The sequence below is a fragment of the Lithobates pipiens genome, unplaced genomic scaffold, assembly GCF_037356315.1.
Source record: "Lithobates pipiens isolate NorthernLeopardFrog02 unplaced genomic scaffold, aLitPip1_a1.2 Scaffold_22, whole genome shotgun sequence".
In the NCBI taxonomy this organism is placed as follows: domain Eukaryota; kingdom Metazoa; phylum Chordata; class Amphibia; order Anura; family Ranidae; genus Lithobates; species Lithobates pipiens.
In genome coordinates this window covers 83,578,487-83,604,198 of record NW_027507784.1, presented here as the reverse complement: position 1 = coordinate 83,604,198, position 25,712 = coordinate 83,578,487, and the positions used below count along the sequence as shown (strand labels likewise).

The window sequence follows — 25,712 nt, the reverse complement described above, 5'->3', positions numbered from 1 at the left end:
CAAGCAGGTTTTGCAGTCCCATAGAAGTCTATCAGAATGCAAAACCCTCTTGAATCAGGTCAGAAGGGGGTAAACTGTGGGTGAAATTCACACACCACCCACTGTTGTTTTTTAGTTACTGGGCATGGAGGAGGAGGGAGGGACTGGATCTGTATACACGCCCCCATATGTGTGGTGTCTATATTATGTAACCTAAAAATGCTCAGCTCAAACAAGAAATATTCTCTCCGGCAATAGAGACCAAACTGAGCATGTGCAGCAGTACTACCCTCACTGTGTCTTATCTGGCCTTGCTAAGAGAGACCCTGCAGGAGGGGGAGGATCTGTCCATACAGGATCAAAGAGCCTTTTTACACAATACAGAGGATCAACCCCTTAAGTTCCACAGTGAGTATAACAAGCATACTATTCTGCATTGCATATACAGACAGATTTTTACTGTTGTGGGTTTAGTAACACTTTAATATTTACAAAAATAACATTAATGATTTATTTAAGGTTATCACATTTTCAGTTGTATCTAAAACTTTTTCAAAAGTCTGTGTTCCATTTTGCATTTTTTCCCCTAGGCTCGTTATATCCGGATAGATGGCAGTGTTCCATCAGCAGAAAGAATACATCTTGTGCACCAGTTTCAGAATGACCCAGACACTAGAGTGGCTATTCTGAGTATCCAGGCTGCTGGGCAGGTGAGGAGCTCTTGATGAAGGTGATTCTGTCATGAAGGTCTTTGTTCAGGAACTTCCTGTTATAAGGTGATAACACTTTTCGTTTCAGTCTCCCAGTTGTGCACCTGCATTGTCACGCCTTCGCACAGGCCTCTGGTGGAGACTAGAAGTGGTAATTTAAACACTTGGGCATGGTTCCCTGTTGTCACCATCCGGAAACCTGCCCTGAGAAATGTCGCTCACTGAAGTCCTTGTAGAGAGAACGTTGCTGCAAAGAAGACAGATCATAAGCAGAGAGCTATAGGAAATGATGTGAAAGTGAAAGGATAATTTGTTAAATGTCAACAAAAAGCAGTTATGCATCAATTTTTATTTTTTAAGGCCGCTGATAAGGCAGTACAGCAGGCCCTCCTGTACCAGGCCCAGGCCCCATCAGTTCAAAAGGGGGAACATGTTGAGCAAGAGGCCCAGCTGTACTGTTATAGCAGACACCGATCCTCTTCTGCTTCCCCCTGCAACACTGCCAGCTACTCCTCTTCTTTCCCCCTCTGGCTGCACTGCATGGCGGAATGGTTCCAGCAAATGTGCCCCTTCCTACTGCTGTCTGGGTCCCCCCCGTGCCCCCCTTTCTACAGCAGTGCTGCTTGCTTCCCTCCTCTCCCACCAGGAGCTGCTGTGAGTACACTGGGGTTTTCAAAATGGCGAGCGGTAGAGGGGGCTGGTAAATCTGTAATTTACTGGTCACTTACTTTCCCAATTGTACACAATGAACAATCGGTATCAACCACTGCTGTGTCCATTCTCCCCTGAAGCATAGTAAACTGTGACTACAGAGAAATGGACTGATAAAACAATGTCCTCTGTGACTTTTGGCCAGGGGAAGGGGGCCCTGTCAGGCTGTATTGGGGCCCCGTGATTCCCAATAGCAGCCCTATGCACGCTGGACGTTTTTGAATCTTCTACTAGGGGCTTCTGGCATTCCTCTTTCTAAACTTCCTTGCATGTTAGTCTATGTGCCCATGCAGCCATGGAATTTTAGCATAGTTTAAAGCAGTATTTCTCAAATCCAGTCATCAAGGTGCACCTACAGGTCATGTTTTCAGGATTTTCCTCAGATGAAACAGCTGTGGTAATTAACAGGGCAGTGAAGCTGATCAAATCACCTGTGCAAAATAATGGAGAGCCTGAAAACGTGACCTGTTGGGGCGCTTTGAGGACTACAGTTGAGAAACACTGATTTAGAGGCAGGAAAAATACTGTCTGCCAGTGCATGCAAGAGCAGCAGAGGTTGGGCAGAAAAAAACGCTTGAAAACGCATCTAAACATGACTAAAGGCGTGGCACGTTTAGGGTTTAAGCGTTAATTTCAAAGGCCAAAATAGTGAATTATTTATTCTGGCCAATGAAATGAATTCACGCCCAAGTGCTTGACGCCTGTAAACGTGCATAAACGCTTGTAAAAGCTGTTGACCTGTGTGCGTGTGGCCCTATAGGGGAGATTTAGTAGAACAGGATTATGCAAAATCTGATACAGCTTTGCCCCCCCCCCCCCCCCCCCAATTTGGCCTTTGTATTTATGGGTTGCTATGAGATTTAGTGATCTTTGGTTTTAGATTTTATAGAGGCTGGAGGGTGGGCGCATAGCTTGGCTGTTATATATGGTGTGGCTTTTTTTTTTTTTTTTATAATCTTTATTTTATTTAGCATTGTATAAGCACAAATCAAGGGTAATGGAACAAAAAGAAATATGATAAAATAAAAAGGAAACGGTAACAATATAGGTATACAAAATATAAGAATTCCAGAAGCCATCACTCGTAATATAGGTAACCGTTATTATAGATAAGCAGAGAGCTACCTCATCACTATTAAACACCAGGGAACTCTCCTATGTCACGGACTTTCAGTCCCAGTGGTCATATCTCCTCTCTCAACAGAAAGAGTAGCGGAGAGACCCATTCTTTGGGAAATAAAGGAAAATGTACTAAAAAGTATTCTCTATTAACTTGAGCTTTCATGTGACTGGACTCCTGTTCACACTCCAGTCTTAGTGTCCACAGCTACGTAGATGTGGTACCTGATTAGTCGACGTTGGTCAGCCAAGGCCAATTGTTTAAATGTGGGGTCTGCCAGTGCCAACAGAGCTATATCCAAGCTGGAAGAAATTAAGGCTGATCCAGATATATCTTCCCTCCAATTTGCCCATATGGAATCAAACCTCTCTCGCTTGTCTTTAAGGTTGGCAAGCCACTCCTCCTCCTCCATAATCTCCCTCACCTTCCCCATCCACTCCACTTCACTCAGGACCCCAGAGCTTTTCCAATGAACCGTTATGAGGCGCTTAGCACTAAGAAGGTGAGGGAGAGGCATATGGGGAACTGGGAGGAGAAAGCATTTGGGGGAGTTAGGAGGTCTTTCCCAAGGCCAATCCAACACATGTTTACATACCATTAATGTGGCTTTCAATAGTGATGCTACCCAGTCTGGGTTTTCAGCGATAATGTGTTGTTTGCACAATGTTTTTCATAACCTTCAATCATTATCAATAGGTAGTGATATGAATTTCTTCATTTTCACCCTTGATTGTAGTTTGCTATTGCTTTTTTTTTCTTTTTTTTCCCCCCCTCCATAATTTCGCTACTTAGTGCTCATTGACAGTGCAGGTTTGCTTCCTCACTTAAATAAGCATGGAGGCAGATGTTCATGGCCATCCAGGATTTGCATAGTCCTTTAAAGCGCTATAAGCTTAAATTCTGTGTAAAGAGGGATTTGCATTTTCATCATGTTAAATACACATTATCCAATTTAAAATAAAGCGTAAGTTTTTGTAATTTTTTACGTTTCAGATAGAATAGAGGAGGGTTAAAACCTTGGTTGAATTGTATTTTTTTCTTTTGGTGTCCCTATTAATATTATTAAATAATTAAATCCTATTAAGGGTTAGTGATGGACGAACTTCCGACGGGACGTTTCGCGAACGCGAAACGCGAACGGACACAAACGTTCGCGAAAACGACCGTTCGCCGCGGGCTCCATTGACTTCAATGGGAGGCGAATTTCGCAAACCTTTAGGTCGAATTTGCGGCCACGGGGTAATTATTAGGGGGTAGCACGTAGTCCCACCACCTGGACAATAGCATAATACATGTATGAGGTGAATTTGGGATCGATAACTACAAGCATTTTTTTTTTATTTGGGAAATTGTTCTGACAATTCAGGACTATGGAGCTAATGAAGGCAATGGAGGAGAGGGAAGGTCAGGGACCAGGGTAGGCAAACAAGAGGGTGCAGGAGATACAGAGCACTGACAGCAGCACCGTAATACAGAGCACTGACATCAGCACCGTGACATACAGCGCTGACAGCAGCTCCGTGACATACAGCGCTGACAGCAGCTCCGTGACATACAGCGCTGACAGCAGCTCCGTGACATACAGCGCTGACAGCAGCTCCGTGACATACAGCGCTGACAGCAGCTCCGTGACATACAGCGCTGACAGCAGCACCGTGACATACAGCGCTGACAGCAGCTCCGTGACATACAGCGCTGACAGCAGCTCCGTGACATACAGCGCTGACAGCAGCTCCGTGACATACAGCACTGACAGCAGCTCCGTGACATACAGCGCTGACAGCAGCTCCGTGACATACAGCGCTGACAGCAGCACCGTGACATACAGCGCTGACAGCAGCTCCGTGACATACAGCGCTGACAGCAGCTCCGTGACATACAGCGCTGACAGCAGCTCCGTGACATACAGCGCTGACAGCAGCTCCGTGACATACAGCGCTGACAGCAGCTCCGTGACATACAGCGCTGACAGCAGCTCCGTGACATACAGCGCTGACAGCAGCTCCGTGACATACAGCGCTGACAGCAGCTCCGTGACATACAGCGCTGACAGCAGCTCCGTGACATACAGCGCTGACAGCAGCTCCGTGACATACAGCGCTGACAGCAGCACCGTAAGCAGCCCCAGGAGGAAGTCAGCACAGCACAGGGATGGTGTGATCCCCTCATAATAAGAACCCCCAGGAGGAAGTCAGCACAGCACAGGGATGGTGGGAGCCCCTCATAATAAGAACACCCAGGAGGAAGTCAGCACAGCACAGGGATGGTGGGAACCCCTCATAATAAGCAGCCCCAGTAGAAATATGACACCGCTCAACCTCTTCAAAGAGGAGGGTAGGGGCATATAGTACGGTGTGCTTTTTTGGGTCAGGGAAGTGAGCCAAATGAATTAAGAAGGTCTGTGTGCTTGATTCCAAAAATTGTTTATAGACATATACATGGTCTACTGATCACATGTGTTGAATTCCTCCGAGATCCATGCCTCATTCATTTTTAGAAATGTGAGGTAGTTAACACTGTGGTGAGCTAGGCGAGTACGCTTATCGGTCACAATCCCCCCTGCTGCGCTGAACGTCCTTTCGGACAGGACACTGGATGAGGGGCAAGCCAACAGTTCGATTGCAAATTGGGCAAGCTCTGGCCAGAGGTCAAGCCTGCCCACCCAGTAGTCTAGGGGTTCATCACTCCTCAGAGCGTCCACATCGGCCGTTAACCCAATGTAGTCGGACACCTGACGGTCTAGGCGTTCCCTGATGCTGGATCCGGATGACACCTGTCGATGGGTCGGCTGAAAGAATGACCTCATATCCGAAGTCACCAACACATCTTCAAACCGGCCTCTTCTTGCAGGCGCTGTTGGATTGGTACCCGCAAATCCTTCTCTGGGAGTGGGAATTGCTCCTCTGCCAGCGCACGCAAAAGCAGAATGCAGCATTTCTCGAAGCAAGGCCTGGAAGTGCTGCATTCTGACAGCCCTCTGCGACGGCGGTAACATTTCCGCCATTTTGTGTTTGTACCGGGGGTCTAAGTACGTTGCCACCCAGTACTGGTCCTTGACCCTCATGCTTTTTATACGGGGGTCCCTATTAAAACACTGGAGCATGAAGGCCCCCATTTGCACTAAAGTGGAAGCGGTGTGGTGGCCTGGCTCCTGCTCATCATCCAGGATAATGTCGTCCTCTTCATTCTCCTCTCCCCATCCTCGCACAACAGGGATCCCAGAAAGGTTTAAAGCATGCTCTTCTTGCTCCTGCTCATCCGCCCCGGCACCATCCTCCTCTGACTCCTCATCAGACTCCTGTTGTTGACTTGTCTCAGATAGAGTAGCCCCCCCTGGGAATTCATCCAGCATTGCGACTTCCTCATCTTCCCGCTCCTGCTCCTCCACAGCCTGATCAATGACACGACGCAATGCACGCTCCAGAAAGAAGGCATAAGGTACCATGTCACTGATGGCGCCATGGCTGCGACTGACCAGTTTGGTGATCTCCTCAAATGGCCGCAGAAGTCTGCATGTGTCGCGCATGAGCAGCCACTGGCGCGGTGAAAAAAAACCCAGCTCCCCAGAACCGTTTCTTTCGCAGAGTTCATACAGGTAGACGTTAACTGCACGTTTCTGCTGGAGCAGCCTATCAAGCATATAGAAGGTTGAGTTCCATCGCGTCGGGCAATCGCAAATAAGACGTCTGACCGGCAGATGGTGTCGCCGCTGAATGTCAGCAAGGCGAGCCATGGCCGTGTAAGATCTTCTGAAATGGGCCGAGATTTTCCTTGCCTGCCGCAAGATGTCCTGGACCCCAGGGTATTTGACAAGGAATCGCTGCACGACCAAGTTTAAGACGTGTGCCATGCACGGCACGTGCGTGATTTTGCCCTGTTTCAATGCGCTAAGCAGATTGGCACCGTTGTCACACACCACTTTACCAACTGTCAAATTGAGCGGTGTTAGCCACTCATCTGCCTGTGAACGCAAAGCTGAAAGGAGTGCCGGGCCAGTGTGGCTCTTTGCTTCCAGGCACAACAGACGCAGCACGGCATGGCAACGTCTCACCTGGCATGTGGAATAGGTTCTGGGGAGCTTGGGCGGTGCAGTGGAAGAGACGCTAGCAGCGGAAAAGGAGGAGGCAGCTGAGGAGGAGAGGGAGGAGGATGGAGTAGGAGGAGGAGAAGAAGAGTCAGGCCTGCATGCAATCCGTGGCGGTAAAACCAAATCTACACGGGTGCCACGGGTTACATGCTTGACGGCCGTCAGAAGGTTCACCCAGTGGGCAGTAAAACTGATATACCTTCCCTGCCCGTGTTTGCTAGACCACGTGTCTGTGGTCAGATGTATCTTGGCACCGACACTGTGTGCCAGAGATACATTCACTTGCCGCTGAACATGGCCATATAGCTCTGGGATGCCCTTCTCTGAGAAATACTTCCTTCCTGGGACCTTCCATTGTGGTGTTCCAATGGCCACAAATTTGCGAAAGGCCTCCGAGTCCACCAGTTTATATGGCAGTAGTTGGCGGGCTATGAGTTCTGACAAGCCAGCCGCCAACCGTTGGGCAAGAGGGTTATCCGGCGTCATCATTTTTTTACGCTCAAACATTAGGCCCACGGAAGCCTGCCTTTTTGCAGAAAAATGTGAGCTTGGCGTGATGGAAGGTGGAGTGGAGGACAATTGTGAGGAGAGAGGAGAAGGAGAAGTAGAAGACGAGGCTGGACGGTGAGAGCCTGCAGTGTGGCTTTGTGTGTTCCGTTGCTCCCACTGGGCTCGGTGATGGCTGCTCATGTGCCTTCTTAAGGCGGTCGTCCCTAGGTGAGTATTGGGCTTACCGCGACTAACGCGTTGACTGCAAAGATTGCAGATGGCAACGCTATTGTCAGCAGCGGACACGTTAAAAAAAGCCCACACTGCGGAGCCATGTGCCGGTGTCCTGGGAGCGCCAGATGTGACCGTACATGGTCGATGACTCGCTCCTGATACATTTGCAGTCTGCTTTGTCCCTGCTGTGCAATGTAAGTCATTGCTGCTTCTCCTCCCTATCTGCTGGTCCATATCTCCCTCTGAACTCCCCTCCTCTTCCTCTCTTGTGGGCACCCACGTGACATCACTAGACACGTCATCATCAACGTCACCTTCCCCACCGCTATAAGTAGAGTAGGCAGCAACACCGGGGACCAACCTCCTCCTTGGGCTGATCTGGGTACTGGCGTCAGACTGCTGAGTAGCGCTTGTTGCTACCTCCTCTTCCTGATCCAATACCAAGAGTGGCTGCGCATCAGAAATGTCCTCTTGATATGGATCGGAAAATAATTCCAGTGACTCAAGCGGAAGGTATGTGGTGGTGGTGGTGGTGGTCGTGTTGTTGGTGGTAGTGTCTTTGGGGGTGCACATAGCAGAGAGTGAAGAAGAGGGTGCAGATCGAGAGGATGAGGAGGGTGCAGAAGAGTAAGGCTGAGCGAGCCACTCAACCAAGTCTGGTGCATCCTTTAAAGTAATTGAACGCACCTTCTGCAACTTCCCACTTTGGCTCAAGCCTGTTGCTCCTGCCCTACCCCTACCACCCCTGCGGAAGGGCCTGCCTCTTCCTCTGCATGTCATTTTTTAAATGACCCTGTGACAAAACTCTTAGTCCCTATACCGCTGAAGGACTGCTGCAGTATAGGTGAGCGGTCAGCAGTGGTGCACGTCAACCCTATCTATTGTGGACCTATAGCGGTCCTTACAGAACAGCAGACTGTACCGCACTCAAGCCTATGTACCGTAGCACCCTATACCAAGTTACCAGTCCTTATAAGAACTTTTGTGGACCAAGCAGGTTGTGTATTAGTGTTTAGCAGACTGTACGTCAGTCCCTATACCGCTGAAGGACTGCTGCAGTATAGGGCAGCGGTCAGCAGTGGTGCACGTCAACCCTATCTATTGTGGACCGATAGCGGTCCTTACAGAACAGCAGACTGTACCGCACTCAAGCCTATGTACCGTAGCACCCTATACCAAGTTACCAGTCCTTATAAGAACTTTTGTGGACCAAGCAGGTTGTGTGTTAGTGTTTAGCAGACTGTGCGTCAGTCCCTATACCGCTGAAGGACTGCTGCAGTATAGGGCAGCGGTCAGCAGTAGTGCACGGCAACCCTATGTATTGTGGACCGATAGCGGTCCTTACAGAACAGCAGACTGTAACGCACTCAGGCCTATGTACCGTAGCACCCTATACCAAGTTACCAGTCCTTATAAGAACTTTTGTGGACCAAGCAGGTTGTGTGTTAGTGATTAGCAGACTGTACGTCAGTCCCTATACCAATGAAGGACTGCTGCAGTATAGGGCAGCGGTCAGCAGTAGTGCACGGCAACCCTATGTATTGTGGACCGATAGCGGTCCTTACAGAACAGCAGACTGTAACGCACTCAGGCCTATGTACCGTAGCACCCTATACCAAGTTACCAGTCCTTATAAAAACTTTTGTGGACCAAGCAGGTTGTGTGTTAGTGTTTAGCAGACTGTGCGTCAGTCCCTATACCGCTGAAGGACTGCTGCAGTATAGGGCAGCGGTCAGCAGTGGTGCACGTCAACCCTATCTATTGTGGACCGATAGCGGTCCTTACAGAACAGCAGACTGTACCGCACTCAAGCCTATGTACCGTAGCACCCTATACCAAGTTACCAGTCCTTATAAGAACTTTTGTGGAACAAGCAGGTTGTGTGTTAGTGATTAGCAGACTGTACGTCAGTCCCTATACCAATGAAGGACTGCTGCAGTATAGGGCAGCGGTCAGCAGTAGTGCACGGCAACCCTATGTATTGTGGACCGATAGCGGTCCTTACAGAACAGCAGACTGTACTGCACTCAGGCCTATGTACCGTAGCACCCTATACCAAGTTACCAGTCCTTATAAAAACTTTTGTGGACCAAGCAGGTTGTGTGTTAGTGTTTAGCAGACTGTGCGTCAGTCCCTATACCGCTGAAGGACTGCTGCAGTATAGGGCAGCGGTCAGCAGTAGTGCACGGCAACCCTATGTATTGTGGACCGATAGCGGTCCTTACAGAACAGCAGACTGTACTGCACTCAGGCCTATGTACCGTAGCACCCTATACCAAGTTACCAGTCCTTATAAGAACTTTTGTGGACCAAGCAGGTTGTGTGTTAGTGATTAGCAGACTGTACGTCAGTCCCTATACCAATGAAGGACTGCTGCAGTATAGGGCAGCGGTCAGCAGTAGTGCACGGCAACCCTATGTATTGTGGACCGATAGCGGTCCTTACAGAACAGCAGACTGTACTGCACTCAGGCCTATGTACCGTAGCACCCTATACCAAGTTACCAGTCCTTATAAAAACTTTTGTGGACCAAGCAGGTTGTGTGTTAGTGTTTAGCAGACTGTGCGTCAGTCCCTATACCGCTGAAGGACTGCTGCAGTATAGGGCAGCGGTCAGCAGTAGTGCACGGCAACCCTATGTATTGTGGACCGATAGCGGTCCTTACAGAACAGCAGACTGTACTGCACTCAGGCCTATGTACCGTAGCACCCTATACCAAGTTACCAGTCCTTATAAGAACTTTTGTGGACCAAGCAGGTTGTGTGTTAGTGATTAGCAGACTGTACGTCAGTCCCTATACCAATGAAGGACTGCTGCAGTATAGGGCAGCGGTCAGCAGTAGTGCACGGCAACCCTATGTATTGTGGACCGATAGCGGTCCTTACAGAACAGCAGACTGTAACGCACTCAGGCCTATGTACCGTAGCACCCTATACCAAGTTACCAGTCCTTATAAAAACTTTTGTGGACCAAGCAGGTTGTGTGTTAGTGTTTAGCAGACTGTGCGTCAGTCCCTATACCGCTGAAGGACTGCTGCAGTATAGGGCAGCGGTCAGCAGTAGTGCACGGCAACCCTATGTATTGTGGACCGATAGCGGTCCTTACAGAACAGCAGACTGTAACGCACTCAGGCCTATGTACCGTAGCACCCTATACCAAGTTACCAGTCCTTATAAGAACTTTTGTGGACCAAGCAGGTTGTGTGTTAGTGATTAGCAGACTGTACGTCAGTCCCTATACCAATGAAGGACTGCTGCAGTATAGGGCAGCGGTCAGCAGTAGTGCACGGCAACCCTATGTATTGTGGACCGATAGCGGTCCTTACAGAACAGCAGACTGTAACGCACTCAGGCCTATGTACCGTAGCACCCTATACCAAGTTACCAGTCCTTATAAGAACTTTTGTGGAACAAGCAGGTTGTGTGTTAGTGATTAGCAGACTGTACGTCAGTCCCTATACCAATGAAGGACTGCTGCAGTATAGGGCAGCGGTCAGCAGTAGTGCACGGCAACCCTATGTATTGTGGACCGATAGCGGTCCTTACAGAACAGCAGACTGTAACGCACTCAGGCCTATGTACCGTAGCACCCTATACCAAGTTACCAGTCCTTATAAGAACTTTTGTGGACCAAGCAGGTTGTGTGTTAGTGATTAGCAGACTGTACGTCAGTCCCTATACCAATGAAGGACTGCTGCAGTATAGGGCAGCGGTCAGCAGTAGTGCACGGCAACCCTATGTATTGTGGACCGATAGCGGTCCTTACAGAACAGCAGACTGTACTGCACTCAGGCCTATGTACCGTAGCACCCTATACCAAGTTACCAGTCCTTATAAAAACTTTTGTGGACCAAGCAGGTTGTGTGTTAGTGTTTAGCAGACTGTGCGTCAGTCCCTATACCGCTGAAGGACTGCTGCAGTATAGGGCAGCGGTCAGCAGTAGTGCACGGCAACCCTATGTATTGTGGACCGATAGCGGTCCTTACAGAACAGCAGACTGTAACGCACTCAGGCCTATGTACCGTAGCACCCTATACCAAGTTACCAGTCCTTATAAGAACTTTTGTGGACCAAGCAGGTTGTGTGTTAGTGATTAGCAGACTGTACGTCAGTCCCTATACCAATGAAGGACTGCTGCAGTATAGGGCAGCGGTCAGCAGTAGTGCACGGCAACCCTATGTATTGTGGACCGATAGCGGTCCTTACAGAACAGCAGACTGTACCGCACCCAAGCCTATGTACCGTAGCACCCTAGACAGACCAAGTTACCAGTCCTGATAAAGAGCTTTGTGGAACAAGTGAGTTGTGAATGATTAGCAGACTGCAGCAGAAGGGCAGCAGTCAAGTATAATATTCTTTCTATATTTGGAAGAAAGAATATTATACGTGTACAAGCCTATTACCGTACCACTGATACCAGTCCTGAAAAGAACCTTTGTGGAACTAATAGTAACAGCAAGTCTTTAAAATTATCCTCACTGCCTGACACACTGCTTCCTGCCTGTCCCTATACAAATTGGCAAAAAAGAGTAGGCTGGAACGATTAGCTGGAACAGCTCTTTTGTGGACCTGATAGTAACAGCTAATGATGATGATGATGATGATGATGAAGAAAGACTAATCTGGCTGAGCTGTCCCTAAAATAGCAGCATACAGCGCTCTGTCCCTTTATCTAAACTGACAAAAGAAACTCAGGCTGCTGACCTAACACCTATACCAGTCCTGAAAAGAACTTTTGTGTACCAAATAGCTAGCGTTTTCTCTGTCCCTACTCCACACAGGATCCTTTCCCTACAGTGACAGAAGAAAGAATGTAAAATGGCCACCGGATCGGGTGTATTTATAGGTTAGGGGGAATGTCCAAGTGTCCATGAGCTGTCATGTCTCAATTGGTTGTCCTGTAACACATGATAAACGTGTCACGAAAGGTTAAAGTTCTTGTATACATTAAACACGTAAGTCCGCCGGGGCGAACGACGGAAAAAGGCGTTCGAACCCGCGGACGGCGAAAGTCGGAAATTCGCCGCGAAACGACCGCCGGGCGAACCGTTCGGCCATCACTATTAAGGGTTATTAATCTATATATAGGGTTTCTAATAATGAATGTTGAGTGTCTTAAATTTAACATTTTACTAGTTTGCATGTCTACCCCATCAGAATTATTTAAGACCTAACTTGTATTTATTATTAAATAAAATGTTGAAATCGTATTACTTTTGTGTGGTGTTTCTTTATTTAGGAACAGATGCAAAATTGACGTCCCCCTTTTCCATCCGTCTGGTGGATCGGATGGAAATGGACTCTACAGTCCGTCTTCATCCGATTCCCCCATAGAGGAGAGCAGCGTTCTGACAGGTCCGTCCCTGCACAGCGTGCAGAGACGGACCTGCCATCTGCCTGCTCAGTGGGGATTGACGGAGCGATCCCCTGCTTGGCAAAGCGGAGCCCGTACACGGACACGTCCGTGTGAAATGGCCCTTTCTGTTTCTCTCTTTTTTTTTTTTTTGCCAGAACTTACTAAAACTTCACTGTCTCTTTTAATATTTCCTAATTCTTTCTCTACCTTGTGGGGAAAGGAAGCAATTTTCAATTAACAAGGGATACCAAGGAGCTAAGTATATTTAGGAGAATGGAACAGAAAAAAAAAAGATAATAGCTGAAGAATTAATAAGAACAATTTTAAATAACTCTGATGGGTAGACATGCAAATTAGTGGTGCATGTCAAATTCATTACACTAGACATTAAATAACCAATTGACGATAATATCTTGCTAATAAAACAGGAAGTCCCACAAGTGGGTTTCCAGAAAAAAAGCCTTAGATTGGTTCATATTTAACCATGCTACTACTAAAAATGCTTTTTCTCTTTTGTTCATTGATGGACACAGCACCTTTAATCTTGACCTTAGGGTTATATTGCCACCTTAAGGAGAGGACTAGGCATAACATGTAAAAACAGCAAAACAGCACATTACCACCCAGGTGGCGGTCCTACTGGCTATAACCCCTCACTCTGCTTCCAGCAGTTCAGTTTTTTTCTGCCTAGTATAGAAGGACCTTACTCCCTGTGGGGACCATTTGGTCCTTGAAATTTTTTCTTTTTTCTGATTCCTGTGATCTACAATCAACAGCTGGGCTGGGTGACAGGCTGGATAATATAGATCCTCCTAGTCTCCCCAGCCTGGCTATCGAGCGTGTGCAGACCTTAGCTAAGCGCTGGGTCGGCCATGACATGCCCCATCTGATCCAGGGCTGGCCGGCGAGCTATATGCTCTGAGACACACATATGACTGGGCTACTGCTGTCCGTATCACAGCGTGCCATGGCCGACGGGTCTGTACGTGGAATGCGTCCAGCATTCCCTGCAGTATGATTCCACCTGTCTCGGCAGGATGGAGCAGCTGGGCATTCCCTGGGAGGTCGACTAGGGGGGTTTTTCCCTCTCCCTTTCTTCTCTCCCTGTCCCTTTCCCTCCTCCCCATGCTGATGGGCCGCTGTGTGACTGGGCATAGGGGGTGCGGTGCACGTACCTGGCTGAGGGAGCTCTGGGTCCTGGCAGGGGGCTACGTTGGGCAGTTGGTGGTCCTCTCCCCCCCCCCCCCCCCTGATTTCAGACCATTTTTTGGGTATCTGTGTGTTGCCATGTGGGGACTGGCCTCTGCGCAAACTGTGGCCGTTTTCTTGTCCAGTTTCTTAACCACGCCCATTTTCTTGAAGTCTGGCGGCCATTTTCCTGGCACTCTCAGACGTTATGCTGCGGTGCATTTTCTGGTAGCCTCAGTTTTGTTTTACTCTACCGCTGGGTGGCTGGTTCAGTCTGGAACAGCGCGAAACTGACACAGAACACCTCGTGGCTGGCACAGGGGACAGCAGACGGCAGCAGCACAGCGCAGTACCTGGGTCAGGGTGGTGAGTCTGCAGTGCCTATGGAAGCTCTGTCGGCGTTCCTGGAGTCCTTTGTTTCTAGGGTAGAAGCGGAGTGCGGGCACAAGTGGGGTAAAAAACGCCCACTCCCTCCACCGTCTTCTGGGGAAAGCTCTGATTTAGACACAGGTCCCACTGTGGCAGGCGGCCCATGTTCTGACATTTCAGAGGATGCGGACCAGGACCGTTCGGACAGTGAGGAGGACTCCGTGTCCGGGTCAGCGCAGGAAATGGCGCTTGTAGGAGCACTTATCACAGCGGTGCATGAAACCTTAATGATAGAGGATATGGTGGGGGAATCTGCAGAGGTGTCAGTCCCTTCTGGGGTCCCACAAGCCGTCCTGCACTGCTAAGGTGTTTCCCTTCCTAACTTATTTCAATACGTTTATTTAAAAGGAGTGGGGAAGCCCGCAGCGGGCCTTTTCGGTCCCGAGATGGATGGCAGTGCGTTACCCCTTTGAGAAGAGTTTCCTTAAGAAATGGACATCTCCTTTTGTTGACCCCCCTGTTATCCAAGTTAAATAAGGTAACCACGATCCCGGTGGAAGGGACCTCTGCTTTCAAGGACTCTGCTGACAGCAGGGCCGAGGCGGTTGTGGTGGCAGCATTGCGGCCAGTGTTAGCCATGGCCCTGGTGTCACAGACGCTTACTAAATGGGCTAAGTTGTTGCACCACGAGTGGAGAAGCAACAGGTTTCACCAGTCTGCGTGGAACTGGCAGACCAGTTGGTGCAGGACCTGAAGTATGTCTGTGATGCGGCCTTAGATATGACCCCCTTGCTTTCTAGAGCTTCAGTATCAGCTGTGGTGCTATGTCGCGGGATTTGGCTAAAATGCTGGTCTGCGGACCAGGCATCTAAGAAAGTACTGGCAGATTTGCCCTTCCAGGGGAAGATGCTATTTGAAGCCTCACTGGATGAAATTATTTAGAATGTTACTGGGGGAAAGAGTACTTTACTCCCACAGTCCAGGAAGGGTAAGGAGCCATGCTTTAGGCAGGGGCCCTCCTTTTCCGCTCAGAAGCAGATTTTTCGTCTGCCCGGGTCAGCAGGCAAGCGTTCCCAGTTGGACAAGGTGCCCACTGAGTTACAAAAGCATCCCTGATTTCGCAAGCCTGCAAGCAAATCTTTTGCCGCATGAAGGTTTTCCCCACCCGACTCTCGGGTGGGGGGTCACCTAAGGGAGTTTGCAGCCTGGTGGACCTCCCTCCTTTTCGACCAGTGGGTCTGCAAACTGGTTTCATCAGGCTACAAGATGGTTTCTTTCTTGTCCGCCAAACAGATTTTTTCTCTCCAACCTTCATCTCCTTACGGCTCGTCGGGAGGACCTGCTGCTTCACGGGGTGATAGTACCTGTGCCGATGCCGGAAAGGTTTCAGGGATTCTACTCCAATCTGTTTGTAGTCCCAAAGAAGGAAGGGGTCTGTCCGGTCCTGGATCTCAAGGCCCTCAATGGCTTTGTGAAAGTACAAATGTTCAGGATGGAATCAGTTCGCTCTGTGGTCGCTGCACTCCATCAGGGGCATTTCTTGTTATCCTTGGACATCAAGGACACATACCTGCATGTCCCCATATGCGTCAGGCATCAGAAGTTTCTACGATTTGTAGTCTGGGACAAGCACTATCAATTGGAAGCTCTCCCTTTTGGCCTAGCGACGCCACCCAGGGTCTTAATCAAGGTGCTAGCCCCAATTCTGGCATTGCTAAGACAACAAGGGCTCGCAATCATGGGTTACCTGGATGACCTCCTTCTGAGAGCAGATTCCTCCTCAGAATTAAGGGAGGATGTGGCGATCACCATACAGACTCTCCGGGAGTTTGTTTGGGTGTTGAACCTCCAGAAGTTGATGTTGGTGCAGACTCAATGCCTGGAGTATCTGGGCTTGGTTTTGGGCTCCTCAGAGGCGAGTCTTTCTCCCTTCAGACAAGCTGCAGACTCTTCAAGCTGCGTTGAAGTTATTGGTGTCCCGCAGGTGGTCGCCGCTATGTTTTTGCATGCAAGTTCTGGGTCTCATGGTAGCCACTTTCGAGGCGGTACCGTATGCTCCATTCCACACTCGAGTCTTGCAGAAAGAGATCCTGTCCAAATGGGACAAATCTCCAACATCCCTGGATTGTCAAATTTGGGTGAGCCAGCTCAGTTGGCGGCCTTGTCATGCTAGTCTCCCTATTTGATCCTCCACAAGGCTAAGGCGGTGCTGGGTCCACAGCCTTCATTTCTTCCAAAGGTTGTTTCAGCCTTTCATCTAAATAAGGACATTGTGCTTCTGTCCTTATGTCCTCGCCCGTCACATCCCAAAGAAGTTGCTTCGCGTTCTTTGGACGTGTTCCGGGTTCTGCGGGTGTATTTGTCTGCTACAGCTCCTTTCCGGAGGTCAGACTCGCTGTTTATATCGGTGGCTGGTCCCAAGAAGGGCCTGGCGGTCTCGTCGGCAAACATTTCTCGGATCAGACAGATCGTGTTTCAGGCTTATGCCATAAGGGGCCAGACGCCCCCCTTTCCTGTCATGGCACATTTAACCAGAGCAATCTGTGCCTCTTGGGCTTTCCGACTTCAAGTGTCCATTTCCCAGGTGTGTTAAGGCAACAACCTGGTCGTCTGTTCACACTTTCACAAAATTTTACAAGATTGATGTGAGCTCATCTTCGGATGCTTGCTTCGGCGGCAAGATTTTGCAGGCTGCTGTTTAAGGTTGCAACTCCTCTGTTGAGGAGTTTTTTGTTATGGGTGGAGTTTATTTTCTTTCTTTTCCCACCCCTTGTTTTTTTACATCGCTTGGGGATGTCCCTAAGGTCAAGATTAAAGGTGTTTTGTCCGTCATTGAACGAAAGAGAAAATAGTATTTTTGTACTCGCTGTAAAACCCTTTTCTCTGAAATTCATTGATGGACACAGCACCCACCCCTCATATTTACGTTTGTGCTGCTTTTTGACAAACTGAGCTGCTGGAAGCAGAGTGAGGGGTTATAGCCAGTAGGACCGCCCCCTGGGAGGTACTGTGCAGTTTTGTTGTTTTTACATGTTCTGCCTAGTCCTCTCTTGAAGGTGGGGATATAACCCTAAGGTCAAGATTAAAGGTGCTGTGCCCGTCAGTGAACTTCAGAGAAAAGGATTTTACGGTGAGTACAAAAATACTATTTGCAGTTTGTGTCTTCCATGGAGGGATTCCCACTTCCTTTTACTTCTGGTCTCCTGATCTTCACCACTTCCAGCAGTCCATTGGTCTGAAGACTGATCACATGATGGACATTTCAGAAACTGTCAGCGCTGGGATGTATTATTTTGGTGTTGTACTGCAATGCCAGTATTTAAATGATCATGGGCCAGAACATAACCTAGATACTTTTTTTTTATCCATTTTACAAATCCTGGCCATACACAGCCTGTGAGCTGATAGTAAAAAAGTAGTGGCAAATGATGGATTCCTCTTTACTCCATCCATGCTAACAGCACAGTTGGCTGAAACTACGAGGTGTGACAATTTAATTCCCAGAACCAACTGTCAATGACCTTAACCTCTGCATTCTTCAAAAGATTGGATGGAATGTTCACCAAAAGCATGTTGTAACAGAGCAAAAGATTCACTTGCACGTTTTCATACAAATCTTTATGGTAATCTGCTGCTCCAGACTCCTGCCACTCATTTGCCACCAAAAGCACCCCACAAACGTGGTAATTCCTATATCACTTTGTATAGAGTCAACTGGTCTGTAACCCAGGCGAGTGCATGTCAGAACTTGTCTGAACACGTGCGAATGACTGTGTGACTCACCATACGCTATGCCACGGACATTCTGGGAATTAAATTGTCACACCTTGTACTGCTGTGGCTGTTATATTCTGACCATCAGCCTGACCAGGTATTAACATACCCAATCTGATTGGATGCAGCTTTCCTCTTTTAATTTATTTAAATTGAGTTGTTGGGTGGGAGGTGGCCAGAAGGGCTACTCACTGTATGGATGTTGGTTGGTTCCTCAGGAATCGGCTGAAATTCATACAGTGTATAGCCAGGTTTACCCAGAAAAACTGTGGCCAATCTCTTAGGCTTCATGTACACTATAGCTGCTAAACTTAAGTTGAGCTTCTCAACTCAACTCCATAAAAGCCTGTGTGTCCATGTACACATAGGCTTTTAGGACTGTTTAGGAGCTGCTGTGATTAGGGGAGGTCCTTTTTCCCTCAACTGCCCTCTCCTGAATGTGGAAGAATCACGTTTAGGATAGGAATGTTTTTACCACCACCCCCAAAACACGGTAAAATGGCAGTGCGATTTTGCCACGTTTTGCATTTTTCCAGAGGCCGGCGGTCAAAGTAGACTTATGTGCATGATGCCTAAGACAATTTGTTTTCTTTTTCTTTACAAAGTCTGTTTTAAGTTTCTGTGTTGTCTAGTATAACAAACCAAATGAGTACATCAGTGCATAATTAGGTTGTTGGTTTTGTTGTTTCTGAATTCATTATTATTCCATTATGTCCTTTGGAGACCACTGTGTTTGTTTAATTTTCTTGGTTCAGGGACTGACGTTCACAGCTGCCACTCACGTTGTTTTTGCTGAGCTCTACTGGGACCCCGGCCACATAAAACAAGCTGAAGATCGAGCCCACCGGATTGGACAGAGTAACTCCGTACATATTCATTATTTGATCGCCAAAGGGACCATGGACACACTGATGTGGGGGATGCTGAACAGAAAGGTACCAAGCATCTAAAACCGCACAAAGAGAGAAAAGTTTGCAAGCTGTCGTTTTTAATTTATTACCAGCAAACGTTTGACATGGGAGGGGCAAGCTAGCATAAGTGTTCAAAGTAATCTCACCAGTGCTGAGTTTTTCTGCAAAAGTGACCAAATTTAAACCTGTTTAAAAATGGTAAAGGAAAGCTTTAAGTGAGATTAAACTACTAAAAATTATGTTTTCGTAAGGAAAATAAGGTGTTTCTGAACTGAAGTACAAACATTTTAAACATTGTTGCTTACTAGTCTTTCAATGTGGTGGTTGCTTTAGTTTTCTTTTTTAGATTAAAGCGGAGGTCCACCCTAAAGTGGACCTTCCGCTCATTGGAATCCTCCCCCCCCCTCCGGCGCCACAATTGCCACCTTTCAGGGGGGAGGGGAGTGCAGGTACCTGTACAGTACAGGTATCTGCACCCACTTCCGGCGTAGATTCTGCAGAAGGCACGCCCCTTTCCGCAGAATCTACGCCCCTTTCCGAAAGTCCCCCACTGCCTGCTGGGAAACGCACAGATCCCAGAGTCTGCGGGGACTATCCTTATTGCGCAGCGTGACTCGCGCATGCGCAGTAGGGAACCGGGAAATGAAGCCGAAAGGCTCCACTTCCTGATTCCCATACCTAAGATGGCGGCGGCAGCACCCGAGAGACAATCAAGTGATCGGCTTCGGGTGCTGACATCGCGGGCGCGCTGGGCGGGTAAGTGTCACTATTTTAAAAGTCAGCAGCTGCAGTATTTGTAGCTGCTGGCTTTTAAAAAAAAAAAAAACGCGGACTCCCGCTTTAAGCACATTTTTGACCGTAAAGAAAAACTTGTTGATACTGCTAGACATAATCACATAGTGTCCCTGTATCTTACTGTCCTGGAATCTTAAAGAATGCAATCAGCCTTCCCAGTTATCTTCTATGAACTGCAGAACACATTCCCTCTATGTGACCCGTTGTCACCCTAGGACAAGAAGTGTGGCATTGGCAGAATTACTAATTAAAAAGCTGAAAAAAGGTAATTAATGAAGCCCCAACATTTTAGGACTGGTAAGCTTCAGCATACCTTGTTTTTATTTTTAAGTGTTTTCTTTTTTTTTGTGTTTTAATACTTACCTGGCCCACTACCTGCACTGCTGATCTTCACTCTATTTGGCTGCAGAAAGATCTTCAGCATTCCATACTTCTGGGTAAGTCGGGTGCTTTGTTCTCTACTGACCTGTGGTTCCTTTTACTGGCCCCTAAATTATTACTGTGTCTTGTACGGACAATGGGGCCAGCAGACGGAATCACAGAGAGGCCAGGCATCTGACATTCCAGGACATGTTGGATGCAGATTACTATTCAGAAAGCCGGACTCTAAAAGAGAATCAATATCCTGGGGTGGATGGCAAGATGGGTAACTATTGGTTAAAACCAGTAACATATTGACTTTAAAGTGATATTAAACCCAAAATCAAACATTACATTTAGTTTTATTTTTTTGCAGGCTTTCTCTCTTTTATTTTCACTTGGTGATCTAGCCAGTAAGTCTATTTTTCAAATGAATAAGCCTTCCTAGGAGTAGGAATAGTTGGAGTCACAGGATTAAGGCAAATCATTTATCACTGACAGGGGATCTTTTTAACCCAAAAGAAAAAGCTGTTGCTTAATCCTTGAGAGATCAATCCAGGGCACCACTATGATCAGAAAACATAAGTCTCTTGCTAGATGGTCTTTCCCCGAAATGTAAAAGAGGTGTAATCGTGCTGAGCAATCAAGCCACAACACGCCATCTGGGCTGCTTCTCTATCTCACTCCACCAATGGCACTCACGAATATTGATGTGGGTAAATATCCAGTTAAAAATGGAAAAAAGAGGATGTTTTGAAAGCACATAGAAATCTCAATGCCCATTTAAGACGTCCTCTGTGACGAATCGCGTAGGAAGGAGTTGGTGTTGAAGTCGCCATGCCTGCCAATCAAGAGTGGCCTGCAAATACTACGCTTGTGTATAAGTGGTCAAAACATATGAAAAAGCTGCAACATAACAACTGAGATAAAATCACGGCAAAATAGTAGAAAAGAGACATATGTTGCGCTGAATAAAAAAAACTAAATTAAAAAAAAAATCCTAGTTAAAAAAGTCTCTATAGTCCAGAACCACAATGGCTATGAATAGTCAAGGATAGATGAAACAAATGGCGGTGTGCGTAAGGGGGAAAAGTGGCGTAAAAATTGAAGTCCCTGCCCTTAATCGTTTCGTCAAATATGGGATGTCATCAGAAGACCGATTCTACTGAGTGAGGCCAAGATGGCTGCTGCTTTACTATCCACCTCAACATATAAAGTGTATTGAGTTCCCAAGGAGAAAAGCAGTATATCAATATGAATTCAATTAATAAAAAAATGAACCCCTACAGAAACAATAGTACCTGCACAAGGAATGAAGCCACAAGCTTTATGAAAATGTTGTGAATGCTTGCTGTACACATTGCTGTACAGACTAACCTTTCCGTACCACAGCCATATCTTTAAAAATGTTTACAAAAAACTGCAAAGGAAAAGAGGTTTTCGTGGAGCACATCGGCTTATAAAATGTAGAAAGGTGCTCATTGTACCTCCAGGACATGAATTGAATCAGTTCCCCCCCTCCGCTAACAAAGGGGATCCAATTTGAAGCACGGTTATTAAATATTAACAAAACACACTCTGTGTTGTGTTCCTCAGCTTTCACGTTGCATAAAAACCCTTTTTATATGTTTTTTCCTTCATATTTTTCAAGGTCAAAATCCCAAAAAAAGAAAAATCTTCATTTTCTTTCCTCCCAATAGATTGACTGATATTAAAAAAAAAAAAAAAAGGCTGAAAAAAGCCCTGAGTTTTAATGAAGACTGAGTCACACACAAGATGTCATCTTTTCATAGCCTTACACCCACTCCGGATCTTCTCGCTGCTTCAATTAATTTGGTGGCTCTGTCATTCAATGTAGGGAGACAATAGGATGGGTGGGGGGGGGGGGGGGGGTTGGGTTAGTTGACTGGCGAATAGAAGAGCCCACTGTACCACAATCACATTCTTACACATTTGAAAAAAATTTTTTATATATATATATATATATATATATATATATATATATATATATAGTAGGTGTCAAGGTGGTTGTGCGTTTTATTCTAGAGGTTGAAATTATGACACCTGTTGTTATATAGCACCGGTGCACCAGGAACTGGTTCCACTTTGTCTACAACAAATGAATGCTTGGTCTATGCTAATTAGACCAAGTAACATATCTCCTCCGAGCCTGTCAGTTAACATTGTAAATGGAAAATTCAGTCTTGGATTGGCCATGTTTAATAATTCCGAGACACAGAGTAGTGTTGAGAGCGCTGGCTCCATGCAGCTCTTTGCAATAGCAACAGGCAATCATTTTTCCAATCATTTGCCATACAGTTAGCAGCAGGAGCACAATATTTTTTTAAAGGGAACTGCTGTATATATTTTTTTAATCATGATCTCGATTCGACCCCCCCCCCCCACGATCTTAATCCGGCATTTCCACGATTCTATGTAACAAGTGTAGAGCGGTTCTCTGCTCAGAGCTGTAAAAAAAAAAAAAAAAAAAAGACAAATGTTTATCAACATTTCTCAGCTCTGAGAGAACTATAAACATTGTAACATTTAGTTCTTTTAGATCAAAGGGATGAACTTTGGTCTGCAAATGAGGTCAGTTTAACCACATAAAGACTAAGCCATTTTCTGACACTTGTTGCTTACAAGATAAAATCAATATTTTTTTTGCTAGAAAATTATTTAGAACCTCCAAACATATTATATATTATTAGCAAAGACCCTAGATAATAAAATGGCGGTTGTTGCTATATTTTATGTTGCACTACATTTGTGCAGCGGTCTTTCAAATGCAGTTGTTTGGGAATAACTACACTTCAGTTAATAAAAAAAAAAAAAAATAAACTAAACTGTAAAGTTAGCCCAATTTGTTTGTGTAATGTGAAAAATTATGTTACGCCGTGAGAATCGTGATCTTTATTACAAACAAAAAAAATAAAAATAAGGCTGGGTTCACATTGCAGCGGTTATGATAACCGGATGTGATTCGCACCGCACTGCAGTGCAAATCACATCCGATCTCTGTGCGATGCGAGTTCAGCCATACAGATAGTATGGCTGAATTTGCATCGCACACGGCCCAAACTCGCACAGGACCCTTTTTTTCATCCGCAGCAGAATCGGATCGCATGGGTGTTCACACCATGCGATCCAATTCCTGTCCAAGTTTGCAGATCGCACTTCGATATGCGAACTGATCTGGGGGTGTCATTAACGTTTCACTGACACTCCCAGCAGTTCGCATAGGGCAGTGTGAACTGCCGCCGGGAGGCAATGCGATGCGGGAACCCGCGGCGGAACCCAGCCTAAATCACGATTCTCATTTTAGCCAGAATTGTGCAGCTCTAATGTATAGTTTTGATTTACACTTGTGACAGACCACCAGTCACTCAGCTTTGGTTGCTTCCACCAAGATATAGCTTCCTTCACTCTGGAACCTGGTATTATATTGGAATATTGCACCCAAGATATAGATGACACTAGCTTAAGTGCAAACTGGAGCTGACTTTATTGAAAAACTCATCCAGAATATATAACGCACAAAATCAGGTAAGAGCCTGATCACATTATGCAAACTGTAAATAGCACGATTATCTTGGCTACGGAACAGCCAACATAAACCGTAATTGAATTAACAACTAGTCACCTAGAAAAATGTAGGTGACTCAGTGCCTGCAAAGACTGCTCAACACCAGTTCCACAGTAAGAAGACCTAAGGCTGTCCAAATCTCTAAAAGGATTAGCAGACAGACAGAAACAATAGGTGACTCATTTAACACTGTGAATTCACACCTTGGAGGCATGCAATTAGGAAATACCAAGGATACCAAGAGAGCAAGACGCCTTAGTAAACAGATTATAGCAGGGGACACCAGGTTGTTTTGGGCTGATTATATTTACATCTGCTCTGAATCTCGGCCTACCAGGAAGTGAAGCAGCCATTGCTGGTTTGGACACAAATGCCCCAAATCTGTATCCAGGTCCTAGGTTCCCAGAGTCTGTTTTTCTGGGAGACATGGAGCCAAACCTGAAGCAAGAATGCTCCAAGTGTCCATCGGGCACACTTCTCCCAAGATTAGAGCCCCCTCAAAAACCAGGACCCATAGTCAGAAGCTACCCTGCAGTCCCCTCCAAAAGCCTCTGTCCTGGTTGGGTCTGCCACAACATCGATCAGCCATAACTTTATTACCACATACAGGATAAATGAATAACAATAAATTGGTTGTAAACCCCAGACATTAAATATGATGAAAGCATATCCCTCTCTCTAATTTTACTTGTCTCAAATAAGAGCACTAAGTGCTATTTCTGTCTGCTGTCTTATTCCTTTGTTATCGGCATGAATTACTTTTGACAAGTTTTCCTGATACCAAGAGAAAATGGTGACAGAGGGACCTCCATGTGATTGATAGCCTCGGCTCTGTTCCTATGTGGATGTGTTCCTTCCCTCCAATCAGCTATCAGACCTTTCCTCACTGAGCCCTGCAGAGTGTAGCTTCAGCTATCTGCCCCTTTTTTTCTGAATTCTCAGACAAGTTTTACAGTTCAGCACTTTGAGTGAAATGGGGAGAAGAGAGGACAACAGGTAACAGGTGTGACTTATGTAGGAGGATTTGTTTCATCTCTGTGTATTGCCTTAGACCAGTCAACTTCACTAGGTGTATATAAGGGGTTTACAACCACTTTATCTCATACAATGGCATCTAAAAGTCAGTGGGATATATTAGGCAGCAAGAAAACATGTTCTCCTGAAGTTGGTGTGCTGAAAGCAGAAGAAATGGGTATTGTAGTTATAGCTGCAAGACCATTTAGAGTGCCCATACTGTCCACAGCCAAAAGTGCCTACAATGGGCGTGGAACATCAGAATTGGACACAGAGTAATGGAAGAAGGTGGTCTGGTCTGATGAATCACACTTTATTTTTTTTTCACTATGTGGACAGCTGGGGGTGTGTCACTTACCTGGAGAAGAGATGGCACCAGGATGCAGTATTGGAATAAGACAAGCCGGCGGAGGCAGTGTGATGCTTTAGGAAATGTTCTGCTGAGAAACCTTGGATCCTGCCATTCATGTGGATGCTACTTTGACATAAGCAGCCTACCTAAACATTGGTGACATCCCTTCATGACACAGTATTCCTTGATGGCAGTCACCTCTTTCAGAAGGGCATTGTACCCTGCCACACTGCAAAAAATAGGTTCATGACTGGTTTGAGGAACAAAACAGTGAGCTTTAGGTGTTGACTTGGCCTCCAAATTCTCCAGATCTCAATCCAATGTAGCATCTGTGGGATGTGCTGGAAAAACAAGTCCGATCCATGGAGGCCCCACCTTGCACTTAGAGGACTTGCAGGATCTGCTACTAACGACTTGGTGCCAGATACCACAGAGGTCTAGTGGAGTCGCATGAATCTTTTTTTTACCAATACTTTATTTAACCACATTTTTGCAGCTAAAGGACCAGGCCCCTTTTTTCGATTTGGCACTGTGTTGCTTTAACGGACAATTGCGTGGTCGTGCGATGCGGCTCCCAAATAAAATTGGCGTCCTTTTTGTTTCCCCCCACAAATAGAGCTTTCTTTTGGTGGTATTTGATCACCTCTGCGGTTTTTAATTTTTGTGCTATAAACAAAA

General features: G+C 46.6%; 1 protein-coding gene across 1 annotated transcript in view; it reads left to right on the top strand.

Annotated features, from left to right (window-relative positions):
* The window catches only part of ZRANB3 (zinc finger RANBP2-type containing 3), a gene marked incomplete in the record, with an annotated part of 393,324 nt that overhangs the window by 212,117 nt on the left and 155,495 nt on the right, over nt 1-25,712 (top strand). The window contains 2 exon segments of the mRNA XM_077447813.1: nt 570-689; nt 18,772-18,951. Coding sequence (XP_077303939.1) covers nt 570-689; nt 18,772-18,951 — 300 coding nt within the window.